At 31.6% G+C, this 24,801-nt stretch overlaps 3 protein-coding genes across 4 annotated transcripts; 2 read left to right on the top strand and 1 right to left on the bottom strand.

Moving 5' to 3' along the window:
- Window positions 1-1,745: 1,745 nt before the first annotated feature.
- On the bottom strand, window positions 1,746-3,890 carry LOC8264222. Its single transcript, XM_015722926.3, has 2 exons — window positions 3,277-3,890; window positions 1,746-2,780 (listed from the first exon to the last, which is right to left on the bottom strand). Exons 1-2 carry the CDS (start codon window positions 3,530-3,532, stop codon window positions 2,731-2,733), a joined length of 306 nt encoding a protein of 101 aa, XP_015578412.1. The 5' UTR covers window positions 3,533-3,890; the 3' UTR covers window positions 1,746-2,730.
- A 2,396-nt stretch (window positions 3,891-6,286) lies between these two features.
- On the top strand, window positions 6,287-8,317 carry LOC8264223 (transcription factor TCP4). 2 transcript variants are annotated; one of them, XM_048376280.1, is made up of 3 exons: window positions 6,288-6,600; window positions 6,685-7,904; window positions 8,008-8,317. In XM_048376280.1, the coding sequence occupies exon 2, from the start codon at window positions 6,889-6,891 to the stop codon at window positions 7,891-7,893; it is 1,005 nt and encodes a 334-aa protein (XP_048232237.1). In that variant the 5' UTR covers window positions 6,288-6,600; window positions 6,685-6,888; the 3' UTR covers window positions 7,894-7,904; window positions 8,008-8,317. The 2 variants fall into 2 exon arrangements, with proteins under 2 accessions (XP_002525138.1, XP_048232237.1); XM_002525092.4 differs by having other exon boundaries at window positions 6,287-7,904.
- An 11,872-nt stretch (window positions 8,318-20,189) lies between these two features.
- Window positions 20,190-23,080, top strand: LOC8264224 (transcription factor TCP4). The gene is made up of 2 exons (XM_002525093.4): window positions 20,190-22,468; window positions 22,641-23,080. The coding sequence occupies exon 1, from the start codon at window positions 21,403-21,405 to the stop codon at window positions 22,450-22,452; it is 1,050 nt and encodes a 349-aa protein (XP_002525139.1). The 5' UTR covers window positions 20,190-21,402; the 3' UTR covers window positions 22,453-22,468; window positions 22,641-23,080.
- The last annotated feature ends 1,721 nt before the right edge of the window (window positions 23,081-24,801 follow it).

Below are 24,801 nucleotides of genomic sequence, written 5' to 3'. Positions count from 1 at the left end.
TGATTACAAGCTAGAACTCTTGAGAAGTAATATAGGAAGCACAATAGTTTTTGGTTTGAATGAAGGTGTTTTTAACAGCATGTATGTGTGCTTTGCTGCATTGAGGGAAGGATTTAAGTTTTGTAGGCCTTTCATATCTTTGGATGGTTGTTGGCTGAAAGGAGTATTTGGAGGACAGCTTCTCACAGCTGTTGGTTTAGATGCAAATGAGTGCATCTACCCAATTGCATGGTGTGTTGTGCAAAAAGAAAATAAGGAGAACTTGAAATGGTTTTTGGAGCTGCTAGCTCAAGATGTGGGGATAACAAACAGTTATCAATGGGTGTTTATGACTGACAGGCAGAAGGTAAATACTCTTTACAATTTACTTTTCTATTCCTTCATATATTTTGGCATAATGGTATTAATTGTGTGTTGTTCTTTTGGAATAGGGTCTTATTCCTACCATTGAAGAACTATTCCCTAATTCTGAACATAGTTTTTGTGTTAGACATGTGCATAATAATTTTAGGAAGAAATTTAATAGTCTAGGGTTAAAAGAACTTATGTGGGGTGCTGCTAAAGCAAGTTATGTCCAGCTTTTTCAAAGGATAATGGAGAAGTTTGCAGCAGCATCACATCATGGACATAACTACATGAATAGCATCCCTCCTCATCACTGGTCTAGATCTCATTTTAGGACTGATGCTAAATGTGACATGTTGTTGAACAACTTATGTGAGTGTTTTAACAATTTTATCTTAGATGCTAGAAGCAAGGGTGTGATAGCTATGAATGAGGTAACTTATATTCAATTGGAATATAATACCCCTTCAATTTCTTTCTTTCTAATTGTAGGTGAAGAGGAAGACAAAAAAACAGCAAAAGGAAAAGGAATCAAATGCTGCAACTACTGCTGCATAGAATGTAGATGACCAACCTGATAATGTAGCTCCTACAAACACAGCTCCTTTAGGGACAGCTTCAACATTTGATAATTTGTCACCGCTAATACCATTGTTACAGGTAAGTAATATGTCACCTATAATATTTATTCAGTAATGTCAACTGTTTGCTAACTTGAGACTTTATTATACAGTTATTCAATGTAACACCATCAGCAAAAAAATCAGAAAAACCTGCAGTTCACTCTACTACATCACCTTCAAAACCTACCAGCAAGAAGAGTAAAAGCATTAATGATTTGTTGAGTGAGCTGCCACCAGATCTGGCCATTGGAAGACTTTCAGAAACACAGAAAGGAAGAACTAAAGCTAAGGGAAAAAAGACTTTCAAACCCCCAGGGTTGTTGAGCAAAGATCTTGGGGCTGAAGGAGTTACCATAAGAACAAAACAAGACAAAGGAAAACAGAAGATTGATGGAAGTGTTTCAACAAAGAAGAGAGCTTGGGTGCCTCCAGGAAATGCAAAGAACAAAGGAATTACAATTGGAAACCCTAAAAAATAATGTTTATTTTGGTTGTTGTGTTGTTAATATGTTAATATATGTGTGGACCTAACATGTGGTCATTTGACAGAATTTCTTTTTTTGTAATGGCTTTTGACAGTCTTGGGCGTAGGGTTCATATGGACAAAATTTCTACATCCATTCACTTTTTGTTTAAACATTTCATTATTTAAAGTAATCAACAGAGTACAATTATTTTCACTCAATTTGTCCGTTGCGAGGATTGCTCTATATAGGACATGTCTGCATATTTATTATAACAGTAACATTCAAATGAAGCAATATTAATCAACTACTGTAAAAACCAAATACTCATTTATCATTTCATTCATTCATCAGTAAATTACATAACTAACAGTAGTTGTAAATACTACTGTATCCAAACTACATCTTTAAGTAAAGCTATATCTTAAAAATAACAATCCTAGCCAAACCATAACAGCCAAGCTTAGACAGGTCCATTCTGCACTTCATGCTCTTTCTTCTTTCATTTTCTGCAGCTTTGAATTTAGCAATTTAATCCATTCTTGTACTCATTCAGCAGCTCAGTTGTAAGGTGAGATTCACCACTGTCCATTTTTAAGTTAATAAAATGACAAATGAAGAATATGTACAAGAAGAAGGTTCTTCATTACAACTCAAAACATATCAATGTAAGCTAAGACAGCATCCCCAAAACTTACTATAATAGAGCATAACCAAACTTGCGCCTGGATTTCCTTTCAGTTCGAGAGACGAAGCTTCACTTTCAGTTCGAGAGACGAAGCTTCACTTTCAGTTCGACAGACTAAGTCACCATGTACATATAGATCAGTGGCTCAACTCCAACACTAAACACACTGTAATCCAATACGACACGATAAAGAACAAGGAAACTACAGAATCGATTATTACAGAAAGTAAATCGATCGATATAATAAAAACTAGGTTTCATAATTTAGGAATTTTCCTGATTTAGGGTTATAAATTGGGAATAAAAACTAGATGTTTTTAATTGCTGAGTTGGATAACTATTTGTTGAGTCAGCAACAGATGTGGTAAGTGGTGTGTTATCAATTCAAAATCCGGCAGCCACATCAGCAAATAAGTGCCGGATTCCTCTTTGGTATTGACGGAAGATACAGAAATAATAGGAGTGGTACCAAAAAGAAACAAATTGAAAGTTTGGTACCATTTAGAAAAAAGTGCAAAAATTTGGTACCAATGGTGCAATTAAAACGAATATGTTCCATAACTCGTAGAAAAAATTTGTCACATTTAAGGCGGACTGCCAGTTGGAGCCATCAAACCTCAACTAGTCTGAAATGGATCAAAATGTACTTGCCCCTCTCTTCTGCAGGATTAATCAACATACATTAAGTAAACTTCAATCCAAGAAGTAACACTTGATGAACTCGATCAAATAATAAAAGTAATACATAGACACAATCATCAAATGGTGGCAGAAAATTGACGTCCAAGGAATATAATTATGTATGACTTACATTAGACTTAGATTTCTGCTTTGCCACATGAGTGATAAAAATTCTAGCTAGAAGTATGGGAACAAAATGTTAAAACAGGCTAATGCTAACATCTCAAACCACCAACTCAAAGTTTTTCAGGCATCACTAGATATCCTAAGTGCTACAATCAGCAATAAACTGCAAGTAGATGTAAATAAATTTCCCCCCTTTATTGAACGTAATCTACAAATCCAGATTGCATCCGTTCTTAATTTTCAATCCCAAATCCTAAACAATATTCCCATAACCTACCGCAAAAGCATACATAGATAAATAAAGAAAAACTCCATCCGGAACTTCAAATTATAATTGAAAGAACCTAACCTCTGGTTGGTGTTTCCACCTTCTTGACATCTCCATAAGAAACCGAACGGCTTTCATTGTCAGAGAACACAAGGCTCCGAGTGCAAGTCTGAATATAAAATGCTTCTGGAAGTCCTTGTATTCCAAGATCAAAACTTTCTTTCTTACAATTATCATAAGCAGCCAAAGTTTCATTGTATTTAGACACCAAAGACTCCTCATTAGCCCTTAACCCCAAAACTCTATCACCCACGTCATCAAATTCAACAATAAACATTTTAGTCCAAGAATTTGCATCCCCATATTCTTTTCCAATACACACTTAACAAAGTTTGTGAAAATAAGCTAATACAGCAAGTGAACTATTAAGCTCAGCAATAAGCAAATTCAGTGGACAAACTTTAATCAAACTTTCAGGTAACTTCATTTTGGAGTTGAAGTGGAAAGAGAAGGTTTGGGTTCTTAGGTTTTCGATGAAGCAGCAGAGAACAAGCCCATCGGAGAGTGGCGGTGGATGCTTCCTTATTACTACTGTTCTTGAAAGCTTTGCTGTAAGACTCTAAAATCACTCTACTGAATACTGGGTTAGTCCATTAAATGTTTCCTTCTTTTCTTATGGGGTTATGGTCTACAAATGTCAGGATAATTTATCCTTTTGTTGTTCGTAAATTGAGTAGAAACTAGAAATCAAAGTCCAAATGGGCCTAAATAGAAAGCCCAATTTGGGCATAGTCCTGTTTCGGAAAAGGTTAGGACAATCCAAGCCATTAATTGCTGACAGAAGATGATTCTTTTACTGTTTCTTTTCTTTTACAAAACATGACTTTGGCATTAATTGCCAGTTAAAAAAAAATTAAAATGGGTACTAGTGGAAAAAAAGTTATAATATGTATAACTATTAGATATATTTTAAATATTTTATATTTGGTAATAAAAGTATATATTTTAAATTTTATAATTATTTTATTACATACTACTAATTCAACTGCATAAATCTTTATTGAATTTATTTATTAGAACCTTTTGTCAAGAAAACTGTTAGTAGATCATGACTCTCCCATGATTAATACCAACAAAATGTGCAAGGAAAACAATTTTCATACTATAGGAAACAGATTACTCGAAGGAAGGAACAACAGATTGTTGGAAAGGCTTTATCAGAAATGCAAATAAAAAGCAGTGTCAGAACCAAATATTTCATGGTTGAGAGTCCTGACAATGATATCCTTCTTGCTCCACTTGCTATGAGTCATAGTCACCAGTGATAGAGAGGAATGTTAACATGGTTGTTTTTTGTTTCTCATTTGAAGTCAGTAATTGTCACTAAAAACTAGTATCCACCATTTTTAAGTTCAATAAAAATGATAGAGAAACAGTGCCCTATCTGCCAATTATTATAATGGCAATGTGGTTAATATTTTTACATCCAAATATCAAATTTTGAACTGTCATATTATGACTCAGGAGGCATGATGATTATTTTAGAAAAATTTCGCAGAATATGGCTTCTAACAATGGATAGTTCCCTGTTTTCTTCTACCATCATAACCATGCATTAAATGTTCAGAATTATGAGCATCGTACATGAATGTAGGGTTTTGTCCTGGTCTATGTAAAATTTTACACATTCCAGGCATCAACAAAAGTAACTTGCTTCCCAATGAAATAGCATCCAAAATACCCTCCCTTTTTCTTTCTTTTTTCGCAGATGACAGCAACTAGCTAGACTTTCCATGTGAGCTTAGCAAATGCCTTTTTCATTGATATCAAGCTAGATATATAATTGCCCATGTTATAAAATTCAGACATCTTCAACAAAATATAGCAAACGACAATAATAGCTAGAGTGTAATGTGTACATCACTTTTTGTTATTAGAACTTCAGGTTTTGGTGTACATAATATATATTGTAGGGCAGTGTCAATGATATTCAGAACTGGGACCCCTTTTTAATTGGCTGTGAAACTATATATGCACAATCAATTATGGATCAAGGTACAACAATAAGCAATGATGTCGAATATGAGTTGTCAAATTATTGATTTTGATCTGTACAAGTGAATGTTTATTTTGTTTTCTGTCTGATTGACAAGAGCACAATGACATATAAAAATATGTTTTGAGTTTCTTGTCCAGCTACTTGAAGAAATTAAGAGAAAGATATGTGCATATATAATTTGGTCTGATTTATACTTTTATATATGATAATTGAAGAAGTATTAAGTTGAAGTTCTTTTCAACTATTATCTGCTAATAGATTAGGGAAAAAAAAAGAATTTAAAACTAATTTCATATTATAGTTAATTAAAGAAAAAGTTTTCTTTTTTTTAAAAAAGATTTATTGAAAAGTGATTAGGTTCTGAATGAAAATTTATGAGCCTTCTTAAAGACAAAAGCAGCTGTAGAATTCAGATCTGAAACCCTAAATTAATGTCTTACAGGGAGTATCCCTACCCTATTTATCCCTTATAAATTAATGGTCTTACTCTCACAGTTACAGTCTTATCTTTATGAGCTAATTAAGTGTTAAAAGTAGAGATGTCTTGAGTAGATAAGAACACATTTACACGACTTTACAACTAGAACCAAGAAATGAAAGTAAAGAAAAAGGAAAAATAGACAAATAGAGAGAGATCAGGGATATTATGGATGGCCTGCAATTTCAGAGGCAAAAAAACATGGACAAATAGAGGCCTTCCAAATCTGAAGTATGTCAAACATAAATGCAATATAAGCAAGACAAACAAGCAATACAATTGACAGCTTTGGCAGTTCCTCTAATCTAAAGGTGTCTCTTTACTCTTGCTGCCATTGTCCTTTTTTAGGAATTCAACTAAACTTTTCTTTTGTAAAAAAATATATAAATAAATAAATAAGGGAAAAACCATTTTATCATAATAGTTTTATATCTATGGTTCATGACACTAAATTTTGTACACTATTTGTTGGAATGGATTTGCCTTGATATTGTTTAAGAACTATTACATCAGTTGAAAAACTTCAAAAATATCTTTATTATGTTAATAAATGGACATTGGTTTCTAGTAGGTAGAGTTGAGAGATAAGAAAATATCTTTCTATTTCCCTCTGACCAAATTCTGCTACCCTTTGCAGTAGTATCAGATAGCTCCTCTCATAAACTGGGTCAGGATTCTTCTCTTTCTCCCTCACATTAACTGCTAGAAAACCTTTCCCTTTGCCCTTTTCTTGGTAGTGGTAAAATCTTCTTTCTATGATTCTGGGATCAGCGGCTGCAAAAAGGTTTCAGCTTTGAGAGCATCAAGAAACTATAGCAACAACAGCACCAAGATCAAAATGAAGGAAAGCAAGTAGCTTTTGAGTAGAGTAAGTAGTACTAGAACTCTTTTTTTAAGGTAGCAAGAATTTTAGGATGAGCAGAAAAGAAAGATGAGGAATCTTGATTTTCAGATAAATCAGCAGCAACAGCTACAGAATCCTGTGTACCGAGAAACTCAACAACAAAATCTTGACATACAGCAACCCCTTCACCAACAACACCGTCATCTTCTGCAAAACAATCAAGAATATGGGGAAGCCTTAAACTTAAGCCAAGCAGAAGTAGAGCCTAGCAGACAATCTTTACAATTTACAAAATCTAGACAGAGAACAGGAATGAAGGGCGCTGTAGGAGAAATTGTTCAAGCTCAAGGAGGCCACATTCTTCGGTCTACTGGCCGTAAAGATCGACACAGCAAGGTTTGTACTGCTAAAGGTCCTAGAGACCGCAGGGTTCGATTATCTGCTCATACCGCCATAGATTTCTACGATGTTCAAGACCGGCTAGGCTACGATAGACCGAGTAAAGCAGTTGATTGGCTCATTAAGAAAGCAAAGTCTGCGATCGACAAACTTGATGAGCTTCCACCTTGGCATCCAACTGCTAATGATACTAACGAAGCCATGGAAACGGACCAGAATGTTGAGCCTACTGAAATGCCTATCGGCGAGCAATTAGAATCTTCTGGCTATACATTTCAGCCCCATAAAAGTAATTATTCATCTTTCGTTTCACCAACTATAGACCCTGATGCCCTTAATGATACTATGAAATCTTTGTTTCCAACAAGCTCCGCAAACTCTTCAATGCACTTCCAGAGTTATCCGCCTGATATAATCTCAAGAACCATAAACCACACTGAAGATCTTGGTCTATCACTTCATTCTTTTCAAAACCAAAGTCTAATTCATGGGCAGTCACAGGCAGGCACAAGCCATACACCTTCAGATGAACTTGCATCAGCTCAAGTTGAGTATGAACCCAATTTGATAGGTTGGAGCAATAATACTAGTGCAAGAAGTAGAGCTGGTGGTGCGTTTTCATTTAACCCTCTACCAATACCTCTACAACAAGCAATGTTCAGCCAGAACTCAGCACTTTCTCAGAGGGGATCCCTTCAGTCCAATTTTTCTCAATCTATGCATACTTGGAATGATCTTACTATGTCATCACCAGATCACCATAGAACACAGGTAATTCATCAGCCTTTCATTTTTGGCAGTAGGTTTGCTCCTGAAGCATTGGCAGGTCATAGCATTCCAGCGCAAATTCATGGGCAGGAAGAGCAACGCTTTGTTTCAGATATGCCTTCCTCTGCTTCTCCAAATTCTCAACATTGATTATCTACAAGGTACTTCATGCCAACCCTTCTTTGTTTTTCTCTTTTTTAACTACCTTGTCTGTTTGTGCCATTTCTAATTGTAATCAATTGGAAAATATATGTCCAAATATAGAATCGAGACGAACCACTGTAGATGAAGATCAAATCGAAGATAAAGAATCAGACGTCCAGTCAATTCAACTCTATACCGCAATTGATGGGAAGTAAACATCTGATTGAGGTTAACATTTTATTCCTGTTCTTAGTTATATATTCTTGATGGATTCCGCCATTATTCTGTATTGACCTTATATGATTATTTGGTGGGCTCTTTTGGCTAAACTTTGTTATAAGCCATTTTTTTTTCCTTTTTAAGTGTTTTCTTATCTTAACTGATTCTGTGATTGAGCTTGCTTGTTTATTATAAGTGAGCTTTTCTGCTATGTACTACATTTGTGACTGTTGATTATTGCTGCTTGAAATGGTGTCTGATGTTAATAATAGTCTTTCTTTGTTATCGTTGATAACTCCTTTTGCTTCATTTACTCGACAGAAACAACATACTAATTAGTGAAGTGAAGCACAACGATGACTATTAAATTCTTGAATTATCCACCCACATAATGAAGATTGGAAACTTACTCTTAAAGGGAATGTTATATTTATATTACCCATCTGTGTAGCAAACAGAAAATTAGACTTGGCCCATTAGACACTGTATCAAGACATAATGCGAAGACTCCCCATATAGGAGCCATCCTTCCTATTCATACACTAATGGTGGATTTTTGTCTATATTAGGCGTATATACTTACGTATAAAATATATTTTAATATTAATAATATATTTAGTTATTTAAAATTAATAATACATAAATAGGAATATAGACCCACCAATCATAAAGCAATTTATGGTTTTTCGTGTGCCCTTTTATATTTGCAGTGAGATTGGAGCAATACACTAGGCAAAACGAACTACTTCCCATTTCTTTAATTTGTGGAAAATGGGGAGTGGGGGACTTTATGAGCCATCTTCAAGGGTTGTGTCCTGACTTATAGCTAATTTTCTGCCAACTGGAAACGTTCAAAAGCCATAATGTTGCATTCGGTTGGTTAAAATCATAATAATGGTAATACCTTTTCATCGTGAAGCTCAATTCATAATTTCAAAACCCATTTCCAGAAGGATTTCATTGAAAAAATTATGGAGCTTCAGCTTTCTTTCTGCTCTAATTTACCTCTCAATTCTTATCCTTACGTCCTATCGGTCTGAACTCGGAAATGTAAACCCAAATTCACACCCTCAAAGTCCTGCCCATATTTTTCAGATAGTTATAAGTGGCCTAGCAATGCCTAGTCTTTTTCTTCTTTTTTTTCGGAAACCATTCATTGTGTGCCACTTGATGCTGACGAAGATGTGACCCATGCCACTTGGCAATCACGATGACATGTCATTCATTAGTCACCTAAAAAGCTGATGACATAGTATGGATATATATATATATATATATATATATATATATATATATAGACCATATCCAAACTCTTTTTACATTGTATTAAGAAAATCACTGCATGTAAACATAGAAATGATGCATTTTTAAAAAGCTAAATAAAATAAATTCTGAGAGTCCAAAATATTATAAATGAGGTTTGGCAGTAAAGATCAGATCCCACAAGAATTTTCCAATATAACATGTCACCCATAACATGGAACATGCACAGGCAACTGTTTATGATGTGGAGCAATCATTTGCTTAGCAAAATTGCTTGAAGAGATGCATTATGTGAAAATAGGTGCCATAAAAGTGAATTACATTAATAACAATAAAATAGAAATTTCAAAAAAAAATTATATTTATATTTAAATAATCAATTAATGCCATAGTTACATCGCATATTTAATTAAAACCTTAAAATCAATTAAAATAAATAATATAACACTATTAATTAACGTGATTAACTTTTATTCAATGTGTTAATCAATTACCTAATAGATAAAATTTATATGAAAATTTTCCAATATAAATTCTATACACATCAACTGATCTAGCATGGGGCATTTGTCATTATAAATGACATGTAAATGCATGTGCCATAACATTCATACAAGGCATTATTAATTAGCATGTTCAGTTATTTATTACTACCGTTAGATTAAAATGTATACGTCAAAATCTCAGTTCCCTTCCTAGACGAAACCTCAAAAGAAGTTAAATACTCAGTCGCCCAATACTTATTCGTATACTGTATGAGCATTTCATAAGAGATTATAAGAATTCTATATAATATGTGCTGCATCATCCTATTAAGCAGGTGTCATTGACACATCAACAAGGTGAAGGGTTATGTCCTTCCGAGTTTCTTTTTCTTTCTTTTTCCTCCAAGAGGCCAGTGCAAGTGACGAATTACACAAACCATGGAACCGTAATTCCAATCCAGTGGCCATAGTTGGAACAACAGTCTATCAGAATGATACATTTTCCGAAATTTGAAGAAGGAAAAGAAAAGGGAAGGGAAAGAAAGAATGAAGACAGAGATTGTCATCTAGCTTCGGCATAGGCATGCAATTAAAGATTAAAGAGAGGAGGAGAAAAAGAAAATAAAAAAGGTTAAGTGGAAGTCCTAGAAAAGGACAATGGCAGAGAGACAGAGAGCAAAGACACTGACTTGACAATGTCTATTGTCTTTGTGTTTGTAATACAAATATACAAATTTCAGCCCCTTTTCTGTTATCTGTGGCAAGACGTGAAAGCCACCAATCGTGCGCGTGATCCGAGATAATCATTATTTTGTCAACACCTCTGAACCCTGCACCAAATATTTTTATATATAAATACATACATTGTATTAAATATTTTTCTCAAAATTTTCTTTTTTTTTTTTTTTGCTTTGACAATAATGCAAAAATTGATGATGAAGATAGACACTAGTGTTTGCTGCTTACTTTTTGTCTTACTTATATTTGCATTTATTTTTGACAGCTTGAGACTTTGAGAGGCCTCTCTATTAATTTCTTTTCATCCTCTCTGAGTCTTTGCACTAGGCCACGGCCACCCATAAGAATATCTTCCAATTTCTGTCTTTCTTTTTTACTTTTTCAAACCCATTTTTCTTGGACAATTGTGACATAATTAGCCCATTAGAATGCCCTCCTCTCTTACAAGTTACAGTAGAATAGGGATCCTCCCTATAACACAACTTGGGGTTTCTGTCCTGTATTCTTCCTGCCATGCATTTAACAGCTGCTTGCCTTTAAACTCTTCCTAAATTGCATTCCAAATCTTAGTTACCTTTCATTAAAAAAAAAAAATCATTATTTTTTTCATTTGTTAGTGTAGTTAGTTAGGATTTGTTTGGTTAAGTGTTTGTGGCCAGTGGTGGATAGCTATGGTCAACGGGTAGCGGTGAAAGAGTCAGCAGTCAGCAATCCAAGGTTAATAATTAACAGTTATAATTGATTAAGAAGTGTGTGGCAATTTATCGGTTAGACATATATTTATATTATAAAATTACTAATCAAGAGATTTGTGATTTTGTATTTAAAATGACAAATTATTCTAATTAATATGTGAATAATTTTACTTTTTTATTAGTAACATAAACTAATAATAATATAACATGTATATGTTTACTTAAAACTAATTTTGATTACAGATTGATTAGTTGTAATGGAAAAATGAAAAGACTGTTTTAGACAATAAACTAGCTTTTGCTAGAATTTCCAATTTTGACAAATTGAATTAAATATTGATATGAAATATTATTTAAAAAATATTACATTCGTATTGATTAGTTTATTTATTATCATTAATTATCAATGATTAAAAATTTATTAATATACATTTAAGGCTTAGTTTAAGTGGCAAAAATAATTGCTTTTGCAAAGTGGAGGTGTTGAGTTCAAAACTGGATGCACGGGATGAGATTTCTCTTTCACAGCAAGAGTAAGAGATGTATATTCCTTGTTGTGTAGCCCATAATCTATCGGCTTTCTTTAAATAAAAGAACTACTAGTACAAATACAACAACTAACAAATAATGTGCCACTGCCACTTAGTAGATTGAATTTACCTAGTTAACCCTAATAAGCGTTTGAGGCATCCAACTGCCGACCATTAGGAATGAAAAGCTGAGCCAAATAAGTGGTAAAGAAGAGGGAGACATTGCTCCAATTTTGTAGAAACCCATTCAATGGAGGGGCAAAATACTAACCATTTGAAGCCCATGTGGTCTTTCACTGTAATCTCTATACGTATTAATTTACCTTAGTTTGGTCAGTTGGTGGCTAAGATGCATGAGAAAGAGAAAAAAAAAAAAAAAAGATTGGTGTCACTGTCTTCCATGGCAGGCAGATAGAAAACAAAACAAGTATTCACCCATACGGATCGATCCAAATCAATAATTTGACAACTCATATTTAAACATCAATTGTTTTGTTGTACAACATTGGTCATAATTGATTGCGCATGGTTTCGCAGCCAACAAATTAAAAGGGTCCCAGGACACAGTTGATTAAAATTCACACCACCCTACACTTACACATTTTGTACATATGAATTAACCTGCACTTCCAATAACTAAAGAGATTAAGACAACACATTGGGGGAGCTATTATTGTTTGTTGAGGATATCTGTCTGAATTTTGGAACATGGGGCAGCAGCATAAGGGCTACATGCACCAGTGACAAAGGCAGGCATTTCCAGTAATATAGCTCACGTGGGAAGTGAATAGAGCTGCTGCTATCATCTGCTGGAAAAGTGAGGGTTTAAAAACAAACGAATTTCAACTCCAGCAAGTTACTTTCTTTTCTTGTATTTGTTGGTTGGAGGATATGAATTATTATATAGCAAGGACCCATTATAATTTCATCACCCTATAGTTCTTACTCTCAGTGAATGAAGACATGGCTGTACAGGTAATATTTTAGAATGCTCATATTACAGTTGTACACTGAATATTCTAGGTCATAGGCAAGTATGACTCTTTCTATTACTATCATTTCTGTTGGATTTGAATCCGGATATGCTCATAATGGGTTAGTACATCCGGGTCCAAATTAAAAATATATATAAAAAAAAAAAAGACTTCTCCATAAATAAACAATAAAGAAAGATGGTAGTTTCTCTTTTGATTTCTCTACACAAAATAAAGAGAATTAGATTGTAAAAATATAAATGATTTCCGTTTGTGACTACATTCTACGACCAACTATCAATGTATGATCCAAATCATTTCTGCTTCCACAATTTACGAATCAAATTATTAAAATATGTATATAATTAATTGTATCAAATGAATTAGTTTTCCTTGAATTTCAGTGGGGTTAAAAATAACAGATGCAAAGTTCTTGGTGAAAAATAGTGACGCAACAGCAAACCCTGAAGAAAAAGCTATGCAATTCGGATGTTTTGAATTAAGAAAAAAGAAAATCATTAGAATTGTGGGAATCAATTATGCTAATGGTAGGGTGGGTACTTTTCTCCTAACATTGGTGAAGACGACATAGCAAGTGGAGCATGAGAGGGGGTGTCAATATCAAGACTCTCAACCATGAATGAAATATTTAATTTAATTTATTTTATATGCAGCTTCCTTTTATATTCTTTTTAGATAAAACTTTGCAACATTCCCTTCCTTCCTTGCAAGAAAAAAGAAGAAATTCCATTTTCGGTATATTTAACGACGAGATAATTTTATTTAAATTTAGTGTATATACCTCAGTTAAATACGAGAGTGACACATATATATATATATGAGTATTTTATATATTGATACTGAATAATTGACAGATACTTAATCATTTAAAACTAATAAATATGTATCAATTATCTATTAATTTAGTGGAGACATATACTTAGTCCAGAAATCACTCACAATTGGATACTATAAACATGGAACAGCAAATGATCTATTGGGCAGCAGTTCCTGGACAAATAGTTTCAAGAAAAGAAAAAAATTTCACTTTTTAACTTGAAAAGCCTTTTCTAATAGGGAAATTTAAGCTAGGCAATTAAGGTGCAAACCTAGCTAACCTTATGTTAGCTTTTTGCCTAACAATTAAGAAAAATAAAATAAAATAAAAAGCACAAGTTTAATATTTTATAGAGTAGCTGTGAAGGTGATGATGAATTTAATTATATTTTAATGTTTTTGGGTCCAGAAACTAGTGAGGTCACTGCTTAGCCAATCACTGGCTTGGTTTGATTTTCCCAATATCCTTCTGTGATAGTGAGAGTTGTTTATATAAAGAAATGAAAGCATATATATATACATACAATAATTCTCTTCTTTTACTTGCCAATTGCTATTCTCTTTCTGTCCCTTTCTATCTTTAGCTGTGCTTTGTCACTGCGTATCAAACAATCCCTACTAGACACCATTAATCAACTATCTTTTATATGGCTGCATTTCGATTGTGTTTCCCTGTCCTATTTTTCTTTTTTCCTTTAATTACTTACTGCTTTTCATAAAACAATTTTCAAAATGGGTTTAACATCTGCAGTCTTTATATATATAATAAAGGAAAAATTAATCAATTAATTAAATCCTTTTTCAATATTAATTTAACTATATATATATTGGCTTGAGCTTTTGATAAATGCAACTTGCTCCACTTGATCCTAGCATTCCTTTTCTCCTTACTTGTTAGACCACAAAAAAGAAATATGACATGTAATTTCTATTATTATTCTCTTTAAATATCTCATTTTATTAGGTATTATTATATGTAAGTCTATTAAATCAAATATTTATTTTACATATTCATTTATTTAATGCATTTCTCATTATCTCAATTTTTCTTTGTTACTAGCTTCTAAAATAAACCTAACACATGAAAGTGATATCGCTTTAATTTATCTATATAGCATAAAAGAGGCATTGACAAGGAAAGGAAAGCAAACAAAAGACTAATCTCTCTTTATGTAATTTTTAATTTATTAAATCTCTAAGTGAAGAATAATTATTTATCTTTTTTTTTTTAAAGTAGTTTGGTGAGATTTAATTTCCGATATTTATTTTTAAAATAATCGCGCCTTATTATTAGGCTACCATATTATTTAATAAGAGTTAAACTATAAGAAAAAGAACTAATTTTACTTACACATAAATGAAATGCTTTTTATTTAACCTTTTCTTCTTTTCTTTTTGCTTTTTTTTTTTTAAGTGTAATTGTTCAGAAATTAATGCCAAAGATGGCAAAAGTAAATGCATAGGTTAATATCTATATTAGCATGCAGTCTAATTCCTATAGTTTACAGTGGTAATAAAGGAGTATTTATTAAAGTTTTTAAGGCTATTATGTCAGTGCATTAAGTCTTTCTTTTGAAAATTTTGAACAGAAAATATTAATATTATTATGGAAGATTATATAAAGTCAATGTTCTTCTTTATTTAAATTTTGATAATTTTTCACAGCAAGAAAATAAAATTTAGTGAGTTATGACCATAAATAGAGATTCGGATTTTTAATTAAAGATGATCCCAAACTATTATAAATAGGTTGGTCACTGAGATTTAATTGAATTAACTGCAGCCAAACATCAAATAATGTGAACATCAATTAGATTTGTGTACCCTTTTAAGTTAAATAATGAATTGAATTATGATTTCATATGCTTGTATTATAGTTGAGCTTAAAATCTCTAAATTAACATCCAATAATTTTTTATAAATTTAACTCAATTAGTGTAATATCCCATATGTTGAGAAATTATAAATGGACTTGTCAAGTTTAAGTTGAGACTATTAAATTAACCCTAGTAAGAAAATTTAAATTAATTTTGATTAACTAGTTTAGTCGAATGTTATTTAGCTAGAAAGTTTTTAGATCTGGATTGTTACAAATAGTATTGAAATTATTTTAAATTAAAATTATATTAAATTAATAAATTTAAAAGAAAAAGATATTTAGAACGAGAAAGAGTGGTCCAAAGACACTAGCAAAATATAGTATCAAAAGTTTGATTTTAGAATCAATTATTAAGCAAAGAAAAACTCAATATCTAAAATTCAACTTTAGCTCAAGCCATTGCAACGAAAACAAGTCTATTCTTTTTAGAAAAAATTATAATCATTTTGAAAAGAAATTATAATAAAAATTTAATATACTCTAAATAAAATTAATTATATAATAACATGTAATATTATATATTAATGTGCTAGTTATAAATGAGTGTATGAGAATTAGGAATGGAAGAAGGACCTTAGGAGGCAAAAGAGAGGCATGTGGGAAAGGCATAATTGCAGTGTCCCATTGAATGTGAAAGCTCGCATGTCATTTCAGTGATGAATTGGGTCACTAATTGACTATTGAGAACAGAACAGAAAACACTCCTTACTCCTACTATTATTTCACACTTTGATGATTCCCTTTGCTTTCACCCATTTTCTAATAAATACCTTAACCTTCTCCCCCAATTATCCCTTTCTTCCTTCCCACTTTATGCTTTAGGGTTTTTCGGTTATCATAGTACACTTTTTATAAAAAAGACTTCTTATGTCCACCAAAAACTAAAATACTTCCTTACCCAACAAAATAAATAAAATACAAACACTTTTGTACATTACCATCAAATCCTGTTTAATTGTATTTTGATCCGAATTCACTTTCTTCTTCTTTGCTACCGCAAAATCTCTTTTCCCTAATCTTGTTTCTGGGGGAATAAAGAACTCATATAATTGATAGTTATGTTCTTGAATTTAGATTTTTGGGTTTGTGTTAATTTTGTGAATGGAGAAAAATTTGTGGGTTTTAAATTAGAGCTTGAATATGAAATATAAGTTTTTGAATTATCAGAAGTTTTGATGATTTTTCTTGAGTCTTTGATCAAAATTCCATGTGGGTCTTCCATTGGGGTAACTAATTTTAAACTCTTGCTCAAAGCCATTAAGATAAATATTTTACTTCTAATTTTGGTTGGATGTTAATTTTAAAATAAAAATATTTTAATGTGTTTGATAAATAAAAGAAATTGTGCTAAATGTGATAGAAATTTTTTAAAAAATACAGATATTTAAAAAAAAATATATAAACAAGCCTAATAACAAAATAGAAACCAAAAATAGAAAGAATAGCTATATTCTTTCAATGTTGAGAATTGAGAGAGAAGTCCACGTGTTATAATATAATAAAATGGGCGGCTGATTTTATATATTTGCATGTAAAGCAAATAGCATAGTAACAAATTAATAAAAGAAAAAGGACACTAGTAGCTGGCCATTTTACGTGGCCTATATGATAGCACTCCTCTCTTTTATGAGCCGCGACAAGGATTTCTTAGATTTCTTTTCTTTTTTCTTTTTATAAAAATTTTAAAAAATAGGAAAACGAAAAACAGAATTATGACTAATTAATTTAGAGGGCTAAAGTGACAATTTGCCCACTTTTTAACTTATTAGCGAGTTTCAAATCAACCTAAAATTTGACTTTCACGGCCAAATTACTTGCAATGCCTTATATTCGGGCCAAATTGCCTCTTAATTAAAGCCCTCATCAACAATAATTATTAAATGATCTTGATTTACTATATTATTAAAAGACTTATCTATTAAAATAATTATATTTTTAATTTATTTCTAAAAGTTAACTGTCTTTATTTTTTGAAAGAAGCAAAAGTCTTGTTTGATTTTGATAGTCCTTCTATGTTTTTATTCAGAAAAAATATGAATATTTCGTTAATAAAAATATTTTAATATAAAAATTAAAAATTAAAAAGATATATATAAAAAATTTTATAATCAATCATAAAATGTAAAAAGAAAAATGCTGTAATTTTCTAACAAGTTTCCTTGTTTGAATATCAGATTTGATCTTTTTTTTTTCTTTATTACTCTTATAGAAGAAAAATTCAACACTAATGTAATAAAGCACCGTACAACTCTTATAAAAACAGAATTTAAAACTCTCATAACAGAAATCATAAAACTATTTAAGAAAAATATTAATATTTATTTATAAGACTAACTAATAATAATAAAAAGTACCACCGTCGATTTTTTTTTAAATCGACGGTGAGATAAAAAAATAAAATTCTAATAAAAAAATAAAAGAGAAAAAGAAAATACGGCTCCCGCTCATTTTATTTCTTTCTTTTTCTTAATAGAAAATCAGTGTCCTCTTATGCTTAATTGTTATGTGGATGCAAAATCTTTTAATCACTGCGATAATTACATAATTTCATTAGTTGTTCGGAACCAACTTTATCAATTTATATTGTTTTATTACATTATTCAAGGCATGCCACAATAGATTACTTAATTAAAGAGTTTAAAATTTTATAGTTGCTTTAACCTTGTTTAATTAGAGAGAACAATAACATTTTATGAATAATAATAAATTCATCCTCCAATTATAAAGAGATACATGGATTTATAAAAAAAATCAAAGAAATTTAAGCATAGAACATGTTTTTTTGTTTACTTTTATTTTCATTTTTATGTTTTGAAATCTTTTACATAACTAAATTTTTTACGTATCTTTTTAATTTTACTCATACATGATAATTTTGTTAATATGTTATAAATTTCACATGTAAAATAATTTTATTTTATTCTAAAGTTATTATATAATTACTAAATTATTAGAATTTAGAAATTAATGTATTTCCATTTATTATTATTATTATTTTTAATATGAATCTTCATCTATAAAATTCATAAAAAAACAATAAGAAACAAATGTTGTATACAATTAAAATATTTGAATAAAATATCTAAAACCAATTAATTTCATATGACGTGTCCATCATTAATTGATTTCTATTAACAACTTGGTAAAGACGGTGTGTGCCTTAGATTTCTCCTACTTCTCTTGCTATTAAACTAAAGTTGCTTATATGCGTCAAGGGACAGGTAAAAGATATGAAGAATAAAAAAATAATTATATAAGATGGAAGTATACTTGTTTCTTTTAGTTTCCTGAAAATAGGTAATATAAAATCTTTTCCAGTTGATTTTAAATGTATATATTTAGTTAAAATTTATTTAAAAATTTAAAAAATTTATATACTGTGAATAAAATAAGAATTAATATAAAATTTTAAATAATCACATCTATATGTAATTAGTTAAATTATATTTTAAAAGAATAGATAAATTTTTTAAATAAATTTCACATTAATAAATTAATATATTTTATAATACTCAAATATATTTTATAATTTTATATTAATAAATTAGTATATTTTATAATACTAAAATATATTTTTTAATTTTATTTTTTTACATATGTATCTTTTTTAAATAAATTTTATAAAAATTTTAATAAAAGAAAACATTTATTTTGGATTTCCAGTTGTAATCAGTAGATCTTTAAAACTTTCATCAGTCTCAAAAAGGCTTATGAAAACGCACGTACATAATTTCAACTTAATGGTGTAAATCTGCATTGATCCCATTGGTTAAGGAGTTACTAATTTAACAAATGACCATATTTTAGTCTAATAACACCTCTATTAATTTTCACTGACTTTGGCATGACATTTTAGGTCTCAATTATTCACAGTGGATGCTTGTTGAATTCTTAATACATTTTTTATTTATGGTTTGAGAATGAATATATTAAGATTATGGAAAAATAGAAAAAGAGTTGTTTAATATTTTGATGCATTCATCAAATGAGAAGCACTTTAATGTATATCTATATTGAATATATATATATCGCAATTAATAAAAAAATATATATGAGTATTTTATATTTTAATATAAATAATTAATATTTAAATTTTTTAAAATTTATAAATATATATTAATTATTTATCAGTTTAATATATAGATAAATATATGGACGAACAATAAATAAATAAATTTGATTAAACAAACCGTAGCCTTTCATGTCCTACCATAGGCAAAGTATGTTTGGATATAATTTGTGCTGAAAATCGGGACTTTAGTATTACCATATTTTTTTCTAATTTTTTCCTTTAATAATTTTAATTAAAATATAAATTACATAAAATTAATTTTGTTTTTTAAAGAAGAGAAAGTGGAATATACAATAAATATAAAGTGGTTAGGGAGGGGGGCGGGAGAGAGCAGAGAAAGTAAAGCTTAGTTGAGTCATGATTGGAGTAGTGAAAAAGGAAGCTGAGAAAGCTAATTACAATCCAACTGACCAAAGCTGAGGAAAAGTGTGTCTGTGGAAGGATGTTTGTCCTTTCTTTTTAGTGAAACTTATCTTAATAGTGGAACTCTTTTACAATAAAAAGAATAGAAACCAGAAATAAAATATTCATTATTTTAATAAATAAAGCTGTTGGGTATCATTATCAAAGGGGCTTCAGAGTGGGTAGGAGAGGTGATCATTTGAGTCATCTCTTTATCAAACCATGAACTCTAATCATAACTCATCACCTACACACTTCTGATTAAGATTCATTCTTTCCCTCCCCCACTTGTTTTTCTTTTTCTTTTCCTTCTTTTTCTTTCTAAAGTCATTTCTTTAAGGAAAACAAAGGGAGTTGGATTTTGGGGTTTTAAGAAAGTGGTAACTAAATGGATGGATAGAACTGGTGTTACTGTTACATTTGTTTGTTGTAAAATGGGGTTCAGATAACCAAAATGTCTTTAACCACTCTCTCTCTCTCTCTCTCTCTCTCTCTCTCTCTCTTTCTCTTTCTTTCTGCTGCCACCCTTTGCAGAAGCATCAAGCATCTTTCTCTCTCTTAAGCCAAAGTCAGGAATTTCTTTTTTTTTTCTTTTCATATTAATTGCCATAAAACCTTTCTCTTTGCTCTTTGCTCTTTGCGCTTCTCCTTTCTCCTTGTACAATCTCTTTATTATCTGAAACTGAAAGGAACAAAACATAATCAGTGAGTTTTCCCCTTTCTTCAACCTCTCAAGTTCCATTTTTGCTCATTTTCTTGCAAGTTTTTCATAAACCCGCCAATTCTTATCCATCTTTATTTTTAGAAAATAGGTAAACTGGTTACTGATTTTTCAAAGAACATCAAAGTTTTTTTTTTTAATCTTTCTTCTTCTTTCTTTTCTTGGTGGGTGGATTAGTTTTTTTATGTACTGTGGAATTTGGACCCAGTGGTGTTATTGGGGTATGGAATCTGGGGAAGGTAATGGCAGGTGTTATTGGGATCAGCAGTTACAGAAAGTATCAGTTATAAGGTTTAGGACTGTAGCAGATTAAAAGCATCAAGCAAACAACAGCTACAAACAGCAGCAGCAGCAGGATCAGAGCAAAAGGAAAAGCAAACCAAAGCAAAGCAAGAAGCTTTGAGTTATAAATCCTTCCGGAAGTATCAAGAATTCTAAGAACAAAAATTTCTGAAAGATTAGGAATCTGGATAATTTCCAAAGCAATCAGCAATATCCACATCAGAATCCTATCTACCAAAATGTTCGTTTAACACCGTTAGAAAATCAAGAACAAAATCTTGACATACAAGAACAACAGCAAGCCCTTCACCAACAACATCCTCCACTTCTCAAAAACAACCAACAATATGGAGAAGTAGCTCCCATCAGACAATCTTCAGAAACCGAAGAATATGCAAAATCTAGACAAAGAAGAGGCATGAAAGGCAGTGGAGGAGAAATTGTTCAGGTTCAAGGTGGTCACATTGTTCGGTCTACCGGGCGAAAAGATCGACACAGCAAAGTTTATACTGCTAAAGGTCCTAGAGACCGCCGGGTTCGGTTGTCCGCTCATACTGCAATACAATTCTATGATGTTCAAGACAGGCTTGGCTATGATAGACCCAGTAAAGCAGTTGATTGGCTTATCAAGAAAGCGAAGTCTGCAATTGACAAGCTTGCTGAGCTTCCACCTTGGCATCCGACTGCTAATGATACTAATGTAGCAATGGAGGCAGACCATAATGCTGGTGGGACCAGCGAAATGGCTATCGGTGAACAATCAGAATCATCTGGCTACAGCTTTCAGCTTCATAGACAATTGGGTGAAAGCAATCCAAGTAATGATTCATCTTTTATGACGCCAACTATAGATCCTGATGCTATCCCTGATACAATGAAATCTTTGTTTCCAACAAGCTCAACAAACTCAACTATGAACTTTCAGAGTTATCCATCTGATATAATCTCAAGAACCACAAACCATACTGAAGATCTTGGTCTTTCACTTCACTCTTTTCAAGACCAAGGTCTAATTCATGGGCAATCAGCACAGGCAGACACAAGGCACACAGCTTCGAATAATCAGAACCTTTTCGCAAGCTCACCTTATGAAGCCAACTTCCAAAGGATGGTGGGTTGGAGCAATAGCAGTACCAGTACTGACAATAGAGGCGGTGGGGGGTTTTCATTTAACCAGCCACCAATGACCACACAACAAGCACTGCTAGGCCAAGACTCAGCATTTTCTCAGAGGGGAACCCTTCAGTCCAGTTTTGCGCAATCAATTCGCGCTTGGAATGATCTCAATATGGCATCATCAAACCACCATAGACCACAGGAAATTCATCAATCTTTCATTTTTGGTAGCAGGTTTGCACCTGAAGGATTGGCAGGTTTCAACATTCCAGCACGAATTCATGGAGAAGAAGAACACAGTGTTGTTTCAGATAGGCCTTCTTCTTCTTCTCCCAATTCTCAGCATCGATAACTCGGTTATCTACAAGGTTTGTGTCATTTGGATTGTGCTTATTTCTCCTCATCAAGAAACAATCTCTTTTGCCTTTAAACTTGATAGTAAACTATTTATAGCCGGATTACTATAAGAATTATTATATGGAATATATCAAGATTGTATTTTTATAACACTAATGATTACCCTTTTTTATTATGCTATAGAATCAAAGCCAAACATGGCGAATGATGAGCAAATTGAGGATGAAGAAGAATCAGAGATTCCTGTCAATTCAATCCCGTACTACGACTTGTGAGAAGGGAACTGTCTGGTTGACTTCAACATTCTTTTTCCTATATTCTTATATTATATTATATATATTTATATATGTTTAACGGATTCTAAACTTATTCTATACAGAACTTATTTGTTTATTAAAATGGAGCTTTTCGGCTCTACTTTTGGTATTTGTTTGACTGTTGTTAAGCAGCCTTTGCTGCTAGGATTTGGTTTTTGATGGTACCACTCTTTTTCTGTCAATGTTGTTGTTGTTGTTGTTGTTGAGAAATCATCCAACAGTCTCCTGCTTTATTTACTTGAAAGAAGCATTGTAGTAACTTGGCAAGTGAAATGAAGCACATACACTAAAATCTTCATTTAAATATCTCTACTTCTCTTTCTATTTTTCCCCTTATGAGAATGGTTATTGAAAGTACAATTGTAATTGGATGAGGCGGCATCTAATTCTGTGATTTGTAATGAACAGAAGCTTGTTGTGAGTTATATTTGTTTGAAATTAAGGCTTCTTTCATCAAACATTTGTGCCCCCAAAAGAAATCACTAGAAAAGTGCCTCATCAATTGCTCTCTCAATGTTAATAAAAATAATTGATGACTTATTTAGTGATAATTTGATATCATATTAGAAACCAGCATCAGAATTTAAATTCGATCAAGTTTATTTTTAAATTTTCTAGTAAAAGTAATACATTACCAATATGCAAGTAAGGATGTACCCACGAGAGAATTATTATTTTCTTTTAACGAAATTATTAGATTAGATAGTAGTGGTCATAAGGTGGTAGCCGGGCTAGTGAATAGTGGCTAGTAGTGATTAAATGTTGTCTCGATCAATAGAATAAGCCCATTAGTCCTTGTTGGGTTCGAATTCTTTTGTACTGCTTTTGAGGGTTAATAATAAAAGGGTGTTCCTGGGGCTTAAATGTGACGTATCTGAAATAAATGTATTCTTATAGTCTCCTCGCACAACTCAAATTTCACAAGGCTACCATCATCCATTACTTGAATTTGAATAACAAATTGTTCAAATCGAAATAATTATTGAAATAGTTACTGAGTTTTGATTTGTTTTACTTATATTTCGATTTAATCATTTTTGTAAATAAAATGTTGATTCGTGAAAAAAATAACTAAAATTAATAAAATAATTAAATTAAAATATAATATAATTGAAATGAAATTATTTAATATTTTATGATGCCGAATATAAAATTCAATAATTATTCATATATATTATCTCTCCTGCCGTCTTAGCTTATTAAGACTGTATGCCTGGTTAAACAAATTAATCAGGATGGACTTACTTATTTCAGGTCTATACACTAATAAATATAGAGGCACACGTTAAGTAATTGATACTAACAAACATATATATGCTTATCCAGCGTTCTCTTGCAAAATTTTGTAAAGTTTGGGTACGGAATCTTGGGCATTAACTGATCATATATGAGTGACTAGACTGATGAGGTCTGATACTATGTTAAAAGAAAAAAAAGAAACAATTTTAAGATTAATGTTCAGAACATGGAATAAGCTCTAGCAGAAGCATGACAAAGTTTCCTGATTTAAGTTGGTCTGGGATCTCTCTCATACTATATCTAGACATAGTAACTTTCTGTCTTGGTTGCCTACTAGGAAAAGGCTGCAAAAGAAAGAAAAGGGATGTTCTGAATCCTGAATTCTGCATTCTGAAAGTTAGGGGATTGTTCAACACTTGTTCTTTAAATATAGCTTTTCAAATGCCATATAGCTGAAGTTTTTACTTGCAGCTCTGCAGATACTTTGTTTCTTGGCAGGAAAAGAAAGTATATGATTTTTCTAGAAAAGCAAAAGGGGAAAAAGTCTGCAATGCCAATATTAAAAGGTTTCTGTGTCCTCCATTGAAATTCCAGGAATCAGTTGATTTTTAAGAATCACAGAGTGTATGCAACTGAAGTTATCAATTAGTTGGCTGATTTTATTATTTTTTTTTTCTCAATATAAAAATAGATGTCAAAAGACTAGCCTGGTGGTACCTTTAATGTCAATTTTCTTTTTAATCATACAAGTGTAATTCTTTTGCTGTTCAGTAGGTTGATGTCTATTC

The sequence above is a fragment of the Ricinus communis genome, chromosome 7 (genome assembly GCF_019578655.1).
Source record: "Ricinus communis isolate WT05 ecotype wild-type chromosome 7, ASM1957865v1, whole genome shotgun sequence".
Lineage (NCBI taxonomy): Eukaryota > Viridiplantae > Streptophyta > Magnoliopsida > Malpighiales > Euphorbiaceae > Ricinus > Ricinus communis.
Note: the sequence above shows the minus strand (reverse complement) of the source record. Positions and strands in the feature narration are given on the sequence as shown.

Excerpts from the sequence above, each read along its gene's own strand:
- LOC8264222 (XM_015722926.3), bottom strand. The coding sequence starts at position 3,532 with ATGTTTATTGTTGAATTTGATGACGTGGGTGATAGAGTTTTGGGGTTA. Across the intron at positions 2,781-3,276 it reads GGTGGAAACACCAACCAGAG|AAGAGAGGGGCAAGTACATT; the intron begins GTTAGGTTCTTT and ends TTAATCCTGCAG.
- LOC8264223 (XM_002525092.4), top strand. The coding sequence starts at position 6,664 with ATGAGGAATCTTGATTTTCAGATAAATCAGCAGCAACAGCTACAGAAT.
- LOC8264224 (XM_002525093.4), top strand. The coding sequence starts at position 21,403 with ATGAAAGGCAGTGGAGGAGAAATTGTTCAGGTTCAAGGTGGTCACATT.